Below are 11,873 nucleotides of genomic sequence, written 5' to 3' on the forward strand. Positions count from 1 at the left end.
GGGGAATCAAGCATGTTGGTCTGATAATTCAGTATTATTCCCAGTACTACAAGCCAATGTGCAAAATATGCGTGCATTTGTTAAACTAGCTAGGGTTTAGTTAATTTAGTTTCACTCTCATAGTCTCATGGCACTGTGTTTAATTATATTAATAGATTTAATTAACATGGATCTTCATGAGACTGATCCTGGTAGCTTCTAATGTAAAAATAATGGGTGTGAAGATAAATTTGCATATTAAATTGAGTTTGCGAGGAATGTTTAGGTAGTAAATTTAGGTTTAAAGAAGTATAAATAGTTTAATTAAAAATAATATAAGTGTAGAGGGTAAGTTGAATGTATAAATAAGTTATATGAATTTAAATAAAATTTCTCAAAAATATTTCCCTCAAATGATTGAATGAGTACCATGATAAACCGTCTACAACTTATCGTACATGACCAGCGCCTAAGAAAAAGCCAGAGATCTTCTACTGTTTTAGTAAGAAAGCCCTTTAAAAGGAGGGAGGAGAGCAGACAAAAGGGTACAAGTCGCCAATTCCCTTTGCCTTTTTGCAGCCTTCTCGCTCTTCTTCTTCCTCCTCTTCCGAGCCTGCAAGTAGAACTTTTAGTGAGAGAGAGAGAATGTCTTTGGCGTCTGTGAAAATGTCGGAGGACGTGTGGCTGACGTGCCTCACTCACGCATTGTCCACCGAGACGGAGGAGATCATGGGCCTCCTGCTTGGTGACATTGAGGTTACACTCTCTGGCATTTGCCATCTTCCAATTTATTCAGCTTCTTCCATTTCTGTTATCCGTATGTTAGGTTTTCTTATTGTTTGCTGAATTTTTCATTTCTTTGGGTGTTGAAAGTTGAAATTGTTCATGGGTTTGCCGCTTGGAATGAATTTAGAGCTGGAATTGTTTGCAAATTTGTGGGTTTTGGGTTGTTTTCTGAAATGGGGTTTCTTCAAATATTAGTAATTTATTGATTTTTTTTGGAGGAGTGTGAAATTGGGGTACTAGGAATTGGTTACAATGTTGTTTAGAAAGATTAGTTCTTTTGAGTTTATGGAATTCTGGGTCCATTTCGATTGCTGATTTGGGTTATATCAAATCATAGTACTCATTGCTTTCTGTTTCTTTTAACTAGATGAGTTTTCGGGGATTTCACCCAGTCGATTGTAATTCAATGAGTTTATTGGGAACTGAGTACAGAATTTGTGCTGAATGCAATTTGTTTGAGATAGTTACTTCATATTGGTTTTAAACTACTATGGTTTCTCGGAGTTGTTATGTTTGCTTTGAGTGACTGCTATTCATTTGGTTGTTCGTTTATTCCCTTTCAGCTACCAGCTTGCTAAGTCCAGATAAATTTTGAAATCTTAGATGCATTATAAAATTAAATGGGAAAGCTTCTTCAGGCCATAGGACTAACATTAGAACATTCATAGAGAAAATAAAGGAAGCTTCAGTCTGATTTTCTACCAAATCAGCAGGTTAACTCATCTATTTCTATCCAAAATACTTCCCAAACCAAAAAAATCATTTAAAGCAAATGTGCATAGTTTGAAACAAAAAAAATTCACATTGTTGAGCACTGATTCCACTAGGCATGAGCTTGTTCAAACTGTGCACATTTGCTTTAAATGATTTTTTTGGTTTGGAAGTATTTTGGATAGGATAGCTTAATGGTATAATGATTTTGTTGTAATGAATATTTTTCAATTGTAAGGTTTCGAGCCAATACATGGATGTCTTGCAACTGAAATGACACTATGAACAAATGTAACCCTTATTTTGGTTGATACAATGATTTTTTGTTGCTCGGAATTTTTCTATTGATTGAATAATTTATTTTTAAAAATGCCCAAAATTTATGTGTTTGAATTAGAGTTGTCAAAAATAAAATTGAGACTTGTTTAGTGTGTAGGCTAGAGGTAAATAAATGTGTAAAAACTGAAATGTCTAAAATACCCTTAAATTTAACAGTCCATTAACAGAAGTGGGTAAAGTAAGACAAAGGAGTTGAAAATGTCAATTTCAGAGGGTAAAGTGAGACAAAACCAATTTCAGGGGGTAAACTGAGACTCAATGGCAGTTTCAGGGGGCATTTCAACTAATAAGCCTCTTTTGTTTAGGTTAGTTGAGTCAGTCATCCAGTACAGATTTCACCGCCACCACCGTATCTGGTTGCCGATTGCTAATATTTGATTGACATAGAGTTCTGATTCAATGGTTCTGTCAATATGTTTCTGCAGTCCACAAGATCTTTGATGCTGTGCGCTCGAAGATCCCTTCCATTGAAATTCTTTTGTAATGCCTTTCACTCTGGTCAGACTCAAGGCTTGTATCTTATGTTCCAAACTTGAATTCTAGATATGAAGCTTAGGCAGTTTCTGGTTTCATCTGTTATGTTGGTTTTTTGGGTCCTTCAGGTGTGCCAATTTAAGTGGAATGCTCCCAGTATTTGGCCTAATGATCTGTGTGACTTGAAATTTATTTCACTCTGTCTCGAATACCCTGAAAAGTAATTGCATGTTTTATAGTCTACTCCAAATGAGAAGTTCTTATCATTTTTTTTTCTGGTGAATCCAATTCTGAAGGTGATACATAGATGGACACGTCAATGTAGTTGTGATATATAGAACAAATTTCATGTATGTATTTGTCCTCTTTGTCTTGTTTTCCCTTTATATCATAGCTTTATCTATTGTCTTATGGTTATAACGTTTCTCTCCCCATGATGGTGGAAATTTCAGAACTCTGTAAATGGCAGCGTGACAGCACTAATTTGGGGAGCATCACCTCAGACACGATCTGATCGGAGGAAGGATCGTGTGGAGACTAATCCTGAGCAGTTGGCTGCTGCATCAGCCCAGGCCGAAATATCCTTTATGTGTTTAAAGTGTTTTTTCCTTGTTTTTTTATATTCGTATCTTTTGTTGTTTTCATACCTTTTGATATTTGCATACTTACCGCATGAAAACAACAAAAAGATCCTTCAGATCTCTAAATTAGTTATCATTACGACCACAAAGAGAAAAAACAGCTGCCGTTTCCCTCATGATTAAACATTACAGTTGGTGATCTCCAAGTATAAAAGTGCTCTGGTTTAAGGGGAGCACTATAGTCTTTTTACAATGAGCATAATTTTCTTGTTTGGTGAACTTATCCTCAATGAACTTCAGTCCAGTCCCCTAAATTAATGATAAGCTGAAGAAGGAAGATATTCAAAGACATGCTTAACATTTATTACTAGGACTCCTTGACAAGTAACCCTAGCTTCCTTAAACTACATGGTGTGTTCAGTCACCATAAACTGTCACGTTAGATTTGTGCTGTACTTATTTCATGTATTAGGGTTTTTTGTATCGTAGTTTTCACTGTTTTTCTTTAAATGGTGATTTAATTTTTTATCCACAAAAAAATGGGGGCTCAACAATCTAAATCAGGCAATTAGAAAAAACTGTAAGATGCATGAGCTCTTAGAGATATGTGCAGTTGGTTCAACATTTACATCCTTTAGCATTATGGCTACTCATGCTTGTAGTGTTCATGGTATTTGCATGTAGCACTTCTTTTTATTACTTCTTTTTATTATCTTTACTTTTAAGGGTTATTCATGATTTTGTGTACTTAACTCTATACCACAGAATGACACTGTCAACTGGAAGAACAACTAGAGTGATTGGGTGGTACCATTCACATCCTCATATTACAGTTCTCCCATCTCATGTTGGTGAGTGTTATCTAAATACTCATGCTTTGTGTCAGTGTTTTCATTACAATATTCGTTCATGAGGTTGGGCTAACAATAGTAGAGCTTAGTTATAACTTATAAGACAACTCGGGAAAGTATCAAAAGCTACTGAATAGTAGAAACCTCAATATGTTCGTGGATAACCAATCACCTTTCTGGGAGTGGTATGAAATATGATGAATCTACACAACCTCTGCCAGATATGTAGGTTCTATTCAATACTTTGAGGTGGCTGGAAATCATGGGTTGGTTTTTGGATCAGGGAAATTTTGCCTGTTTTAACCAAGAATACTGGCACAGATAGATGGAATATGAAGTTAGAAGCCATACTGTGATATTGGATCACAGTGTCGCATCAGAGTTTACTTTTTGAATAACTGTAAACCAACAGTTTGAAATTATTCTTTGTAATTTTTTTAGGCCTTGATGTGATATTGTGATTGCTGGGATGGTTATAGTCTACCATCAGTGCAGTTGCTTTTTCTGTTGTGTTTCAAGGTGGAAGAAGATGCAGAGAGAATGATAATGGTCCAAGGGAGAGACATGAGTTGATAGAGGAAACTTTACAGATAAGTAGAGAGATTAAAAGGCTAACCTTGTCCATAATGCCGCAAGCTAATTTTTCTAATAAATCAATAAAGGATTGCGTCCTTCTTTTTGCCATATGGCCACCATTAGATATGTCAAAATATGGTTTAATCTGTGGCGCATGACGTGACACCCATATATATATATATGTGTGTCTGTATATGTCATGCTGTTACTCAACATTAATCTCTTGAATAGTGTTGCACTCTTTCTGACATTTGGATCAGATGTGATTATTTGTTAGACATGCTATCATAGTCAATTGCTGGAGACTGATATTACAGCTGTGTTCAACTTTTTGCAGACGTGCGGACGCAGGCAATGTATCAACTTCTAGATTCTGGGTTTATTGGGCTCATATTTTCCTGTTTTAGTGAAGATATAAACAAGGTTCGCATTATAAATGGTATTTGTAAATGGTATCAACTTCTAGATTCTTTAGTCATACTCGGTATTTTCAGGTTGGGCGAATCCAAGTCATTGCTTTTCAGTCCTCAGATGGGAAGCAGCATCACATGTCAAGACCCATATCTTTATCTCCTATACATAAAAGTCCGGTTATAGAAGTTGAATCGTCTTTAAGTACCTCAGAAAATGTACCAGCGAGATCCACCTTAACTAGAGCAGGGAGTCCTGAACAAGACACAGCTGATTCAAGAACTTCTGGAACTATAAAGGTGTTATATCTATTTTATTAAAAATGAGAAAAGGAAGGAAAAAAACATATTAGTTGATGATGGATGATAGCTGCAGTCTCACCACTTGTTTCACTGAATAAATGCATGGTTATAGTTCTTTAAGTATGTACTGTATTGATGTCTTGAAGTGTCATGAATGATGAAACTAGTTTCTGTCCTTTCACATTAAATTTAAAACTTAGGTTTTTTGCAGATACCTGATAGCCTATGCATCTTTGTGGTCATTATTCATATTACCGTGGCACTAGAAACATGAACAATGAGACTAAGTGTCAAAATTCCGTTCAATTTGATTAATAGGTTATTGTTAATAGAAGGAGTGCATTTTGGCCTGTAACAGTTAAATTAATTCATATTTCCAGCTATTCTTTCCAACAAACTCAGTGGCCATCTCATATATGAATCGTGGAAGGCATGTGACCCAGTGTATTATAGGGCCATGAAGAAAGAAAATAAGTATTGAGTTTAGCTTTTTTCCCTGATTGCTTTTGTTGGTGCCTTAAGTCAGAGAATGTGATAGGAGCTCCATTCAAATGAGCCTCCTCTATTCTACTTGTGATAGTTCTTGTTGCATACTTGCTTGTCTAGAGATCCCGTTTTCATGCCGGTCCATTTTGTACTATCCCTAAATTATTTGATTTTTTTAGGGTGGGGGAAGGTCCTCAGACCTAGGGCTTCTCTTTGCTAATGCAGATGCAAGTCATCCAGGAAGAGTTGGAGGAAACTACCAGACTGACACATCAAGCAACATCATTGGCGATATAGATCCCATGGATATGTCAGAGAGTATGCAAGAAGCAATGCACCGTTCTAACTTGGATATGAGGTATGCAAGGGTTTCTACTTGATACCTGTTATCCTTATTATTGTCATTGCGTAAAACTGTGTGATTGGTGCTGGGAGTGCTTGTGATTTGCCTTTGGTTCAACCTGTGGGCAAATTTCTACTCATGCATTCGCTCCCTTAAATGTTATGACAGAAATTCAGATCTTTTGCCATAAAACTTCCCAAACAAATTCAAATGGAGTAAGATTAAGTCTGTCCTCATTACACAATATAAAGATTCATAATTTTAGTATAATTCCCTAGCATGTTATCAATGTTTTAACAAGAGTATTTAGCTTTGCTAATTGTAGAATAGGTTCCAAGAGTAGATATTTTGTCTGGCAGCAGACTTAGCAGCATTACTATAGCTGCCTAAAATTCGTTGAAAAGAACCGAGTAAATTTCCAGAATTTAGCGGTTCTCAAGTCTCTGACTTCTTGCTATAAATCCATTGTCTTATTAAAAACCAATTGACTGGAGGATGGTCCAGTGTTTTAATTTATTTTGTGTCCCTGCAAGAATAGTGTTGTTCCTCTTTATCCTGATTCTTCCCTATCTCTTCCGATTGTTTACTTGATGAATTGTTTTCTATGTATTCAGCTTACATCTCTCTTCACTCACGCATGAAGAATGAATGACTAGTTTTCTTGCATCAATTTGAAGTTGAGATTTCAGTTTGGATATGATAAATGATGGTGTACAAATTTTGGGTGTATTTATGTTGCTTTTATAAAATGCATAGATCGTGATTCATTAAAGCACCATAATCTTCTTCATGTTTATTGGGAGCCGGTGGGCTTGTTGTTATCCTAAATGTGAATAGTTTGATTAATTGATATTGGTGTATCTTGGAGGAGTCATTTAGTTGGCTATATTCTTTGATTTTAAGATCCATATTTCTGAGCCCCTGATGTCAAAGAAAAGAAAGAACAAGACCATCCACAATTATATATGAACCTCAACATGCTCCTGGTTACGCCGACACTTAGCCAATTAACGAACAATGTCTAATTCCATTATGCTGTTATAAAAGAGAATTTTGAATTTCTAATCCTTATTTTCTTTTTTCCTTCTTCATGTTTTTGCTTGCAGTGGTGCCGAGTATGTCAGGAAAGAAGTTCCTCTTCATGTTTTACCGACCTCGTCTCTTGTTAAGCTCGATTCACCTTTAATGTCATTCACAGAATTGCAACGAGTACTGTATGAAGAGGAGCAAGCGGCTTATAACCAAGCAATCTTGCAAAATATGAGGTGATAGATTGATATTCCTTCACTTTATATTAATCAACCCATTGTTGATTCTAATGGGCTTTGGTTTTGCTTAGGGATGGGAAGGTGCATCCACTTACTTTCATACACCATACATCAATGTACCAGTCTTCCATGTGCAAATTAATCGAATATTGGTCAGAATTACTCTCATCTCTGTATTAGCTGTTTATGCCTGGTCTTTTATCATTTTTTGTACTTACTTTTTTTTTTAATCCTATGCAGTTTGAGTCCTGCCATAAGTGCACTGCAATGTCGGTTAAGAGAGAATGAAACTCGGGTATAATACCATGCAATTTGTAGATAGTAAGGATGTTTTGTTAATCTCAAAAGTGTTCAAGTTTGATGGAGTTTCAACGGAGTTTGATTGATTTGAAATTCCATCTTGAGCTTGAGACATTTAATAATTTAAACCTGAAACTTCTATTTCGTGTTACAAACTCATTTACGACTCAAAGTGCATTTCCTTTAACACTGGACATACATGATGACTTACCTAATGGTGCCATCTCTATGGTCCTTGGCCATGCTCAAATTTCAATTTTTTTGGTCTGTAGTTTGTGACATTATGACAGTTGTCTTTCTCGTCTAAACTATATTTATAAATGAATCGCCTTTGCTGAAACAGTTAGCAGTGCTCACCGATGAAGTGAAGAATTTGGAAACCGAGATGCATAGAACAAGTGAGTCAAACTCAGGATCTCCTCGTCCAGTTTCATCGCCTGTACTCCGTGGAAGTGCTCCGTTGGGGCACAGGGACTTGTTTAATCCAACTGAATCTGTCAGTGCAAGGAGTCTGGCTGGTTCTGGCAGTCGGAGCCGAAAAGGTTCATAATGCAATCTCAGAGAAAATCTTCTGCCGAATGCATACCGTGTAGCGTTTGGATTAGCTTGATATGCAGAGTGTGGTTTTGCAAAATATAGTTATGCTAAAACAGATTGCGCCTTGTATGCAATGAAATGTGTTGGAAATTGCTGCTGGTGTAGGCGCAAACATTTTTTTTTTTTTGAAACAAATGTTGCACTTTTGAGTAAATAGGGGACAATTATCGTGCAAATTCTACATGTATGTATGCAGATGTAATGAAAATTTTCAATGGAAATCAATTGTCTTTTTTGGGTTTTTGGGATTTAAACAAATTTGTTTAGAGTGATTGTATTGCATGGCGATTAGAGTTACATTCTTATCACTCCTTTTCCAATTCCTCCATGGCACGAAGTTTCTTTTTCTATTTCATCCTTTTATCACAACAAAGTAAAACAATAAGAGCCTCCTTCAAAAGAGAAGCCTGGAGTAGGAGAAATTCTTGTATGCGGATGATTTAATCACGTGCCCATCTGATGGCATACAAAACCATCCACTCGTGTGTTTTGGTTTCACCTACCCCCTTTCCTCGGTTCCACCCCTTGTGTCTGGTGTTCGTATATGTACTAGTCCGATCGCGCACATAAAATGCCCTACTTCCCATTATTTTAGTCTCATCCCCTACCGGTCATACCCCTTTGTGTCTGGTGCCCAATATGTGTGTGTTCGGACTGAAGAATTTTGTCCTAGCGTAGGACTTGGGTTTTGCTTTATAAGGTCCTTGTTTTCCTTTTTCTAAATTGTGAATTTCCTTTCGAATACTTGTTTGTAATGTTTTATATATTAGTATAAGATAATAATGACTTCAAAACTATAATTTATAATTAAATAAGGCGTAGAAACACCTAAAAATGACAATTTTATGTAAATTAGCAATAAAATTTCTTATTCAGGTTTATGTTGTCCTCAGATGGAGTTATTAGCTAGTTATAAGGCGGGAGATGCAATTACTATATCTGATCCATCAGATTTAAAAGGTGCGGATTCCCACACTTTTTCATGTCTATGGGGATATTGGCGTTCCTACTTAAAATTGCAAAAGAAGTGGGATTTCCAGATTTCTTATGCCAATGCTGTAGTAAATATTATTCCCTCAACTGAATAGTGAAAACGATGATGATGTACGATTTGGTTAGCTTTGTATTTGTTTCATTGGGGTGTTGTAATTTCCTCTTCTCTTTGTATTTTTTAGCTTACATCTAAGTTGAATATGCGATTAGAGAAATGCTAAGGAGGCTATTAAAGTGAGACTATCCATGGACTCTCTATAAACTTTCCGCTACCTCATACTTTTGACACAATATTTTATATATTGGCACGAGAATTGTGCCAAAAACATGTGGCAGTGGAGAGTTCATGAAAAGTCATACTTTTAGACAAGTTTCTATAGCGTTTCTCATGTGATTAATAGGTATTGGATTTTAAGGCTTAATTTCATTTTAGGTCTAACAAATAACAACTTTAGCTGTTCTCAAAACCTTGGATTAGCCCGATACATTTGACTGACTATTCAATTTTCAATGTTAATACAAAGGATTTTAAAGAAGGTTTGGTTGTTCGTTGAGCATTTTCTTTTGGTAAACATATCTTGAACATTTGCTATATAATTTAAAAAAAAGTTAGTGCTAAGTATGAATTGCAGCAAAAAGAAAAAGTAAGGTAGGAGTTATTAACATCTCCTTTTAGGATTTTTTGAGGAAGAATTCAACAAATACACTCTGAGGCTGAGGAATAATATGAATAAGTTAGTCGTAGTCATTCATGCATGGAAGCGATTCCCGAGGAGAGAATCGAATCGAGCATCAGCTGCCCACTTCTCTTTGCTCTTCTTTACAGTTTGCCTCCCTTCCCCTTTACCCTTCTCCAAGAGAATGGAGGCCAGATCTCTCCCTATGTGCATGTTCTTTTTAGAGAGAGAGAGAGAGAGAGAGAGAGAGAGAGCGAGAGGCATGCATATTGGATTAGCAGCCGCAGCAAAGAAAAAAGAAAAAGAAAAAAAAAAAGATGGTCAAAATTAATGAACACCTCGAAGACTTGTTATTCCATCATCAGCTTCAACTTCCTTTATTGAAACTCACCATTTGCTTCTTTTTCTGTTTTTTGGTTTTATCATTTTTCCCCTTTTCAGTTTCACTCTTCAAGATACTATTCCCATCCATATAATCAAGGGAAAAAAAATATATGTATTAGAGGCCAAGGTGAAATTGTTATTGATATGTGTATGAAACTACCTCGAGAATTAATCATATTCATTAACAGTTTATAATTATATATATATATATATATGCATACATGGACGACTACTTAGGATTCACTAGGAGGATTCATGCCATATACGAGAACTTCTATTGTCGTAAAATTTCCAATTAAAGCATGTTTACTCATAAGATATACAAAACTCTTGACTCTAAGTTCCATGCCTTGTCTAAAATATGCATGCGAGAATCACCTTACCTTTTAACTTTTTCATGCGTTTACTAATAAATATGAAATCGAAAAAAAAAAATTTGAAGTTTCCCCTTGAAATCTTTTATCAAATATCTAAAAATCATGAATCATATCAACTAATTCTGATTCCTTTTTTTTCTTCACCTAATTCTAAGTTTTTTGATTTTTTTTTTATCCCACTTCTACTAAGTAAACATGCCGTACATACATCAGTAGTTTGTTTGCTCTTTTTGATGTTACAATGGGTGTTGATTTCTTGCCACATTTGGAAAGTTAGGTATTCGTATTTTTTTTTTTTTTGGTCGAAAGAAAGTTATGCATTGTTTAACTCCACTTGATTTGTCTGTGAGTAATTATGAAACTTAATATAGGAATAAAGGAATATTCAAATTTGTAAAGCAAGAGCAATTTTTCCAGTAAATTGACTGTCAATCTGCTGATTCTTAAAGTAAAATTGAAAGAGACTAGAACCCCTTGGGCCTTGTTGGACACAGTTAAGATAAGAGGTGGCCCTGCTATGACCTTTATGTTTAGGGAATATCTACATCAGGGTAGGAGATGCTAATTACGATCCCACAATATCCATTTACATTCAGCCATCTGTGACTGTCAACTTTTTTTTTAGCTGCTCATATGTACGGAAATGTTCTCTTGTTCGTTAAATAACATGATCACTCACTTTTAAATTTGATATTAAAGATTGAGCAAACGTAAAAAACATATCTCTTTATTCTCCACGTCTGATATCAAATGCAAATGTTGATAATCATAAATCTTTAAAACAAAAAAAAAAAGACGAAACTTGTTATGACATTCAATTGGAGCTCCCATGTTAATGAACTAAAGGGTCCCAATTAATGCCATGGTCAAAGGGATTTTCTAGGTTCATTGGTTGCTTGATTGGTTGATTTGTTGTGCTAAATTGACTACAGAATCTGTGTTTTCTTTTTGTGGATCTTGAATTGTTGGAGCTAACATGCTATGCCTATAAGCCTGAGTCAAATTGTCCCCTTCAGTCAACCTAATTAGTTCAACACATGTTTTAGATGGCGGGCTACCTAGCTAACTATCATCGGTTGTGTGAAAACTTGTGACTTTTAATTTGCTGGCTTCATTTTTCATTAACACACGCTTGTTTTTCAAGCTGGTATACCTATGTGAGGATATGATCATTGCAAGTGTTGATATATATGTCGTATCTTAGTAAACTGGAAGTAACAATTAAGGGTGTATTTTAAAGTGACTGAAAATGCTTTTGATGAAAGTTTTTTTAGAATCAATCTTTAATAAAATACAAGTGAATCATGAAAAAGCAATTGAAGTGCTTCCTGCAAGAAGCACGTAACTGGTGTTTTTCCTAAATGCACTTCAAGTGTTTTTTGAAACTCAAAAACATTTTTTACCAAAAGCGTTTCAATAATTTTAAAGGTACTTTCAA

The 11,873-nt window shown here is 35.5% G+C and overlaps 1 protein-coding gene across 3 annotated transcripts; it reads left to right on the plus strand.

The window, feature by feature from the left end:
- Nucleotides 1-492: 492 nt before the first annotated feature.
- LOC137708329 (uncharacterized) lies at nucleotides 493-8,262 on the plus strand. 3 transcript variants are annotated; one of them, XM_088689681.1, is made up of 11 exons: nucleotides 524-735; nucleotides 2,586-2,639; nucleotides 2,742-2,867; nucleotides 3,634-3,721; nucleotides 4,635-4,720; nucleotides 4,792-5,007; nucleotides 5,676-5,854; nucleotides 6,946-7,104; nucleotides 7,179-7,259; nucleotides 7,348-7,402; nucleotides 7,751-8,262. In XM_088689681.1, the coding sequence occupies exons 4-11, from the start codon at nucleotides 3,637-3,639 to the stop codon at nucleotides 7,955-7,957; spliced, it is 1,068 nt and encodes a 355-aa protein (XP_088545807.1). In that variant the 5' UTR covers nucleotides 524-735; nucleotides 2,586-2,639; nucleotides 2,742-2,867; nucleotides 3,634-3,636; the 3' UTR covers nucleotides 7,958-8,262. The 3 variants fall into 3 exon arrangements, with proteins under 3 accessions (XP_088545808.1, XP_088545806.1, XP_088545807.1); XM_088689680.1 differs by lacking the exon at nucleotides 2,586-2,639 and having other exon boundaries at nucleotides 494-735; XM_088689682.1 differs by lacking the exons at nucleotides 2,586-2,639; nucleotides 7,348-7,402 and having other exon boundaries at nucleotides 493-735.
- The last annotated feature ends 3,611 nt before the right edge of the window (nucleotides 8,263-11,873 follow it).

This window comes from Pyrus communis, chromosome 17 (genome assembly GCF_041283825.1).
Source record: "Pyrus communis isolate YQ-2024b chromosome 17, ASM4128382v1, whole genome shotgun sequence".
Classification (NCBI taxonomy): Eukaryota; Viridiplantae; Streptophyta; class Magnoliopsida; order Rosales; family Rosaceae; genus Pyrus; species Pyrus communis.

Excerpts from the sequence above, each read along its gene's own strand:
- LOC137708329 (XM_088689680.1), top strand. The coding sequence starts at position 625 with ATGTCTTTGGCGTCTGTGAAAATGTCGGAGGACGTGTGGCTGACGTGC. Across the intron at positions 5,008-5,675 it reads GAACTTCTGGAACTATAAAG|GGTGGGGGAAGGTCCTCAGA; the intron begins GTGTTATATCTA and ends TGATTTTTTTAG. Across the intron at positions 5,855-6,945 it reads CGTTCTAACTTGGATATGAG|TGGTGCCGAGTATGTCAGGA; the intron begins GTATGCAAGGGT and ends TTTTGCTTGCAG.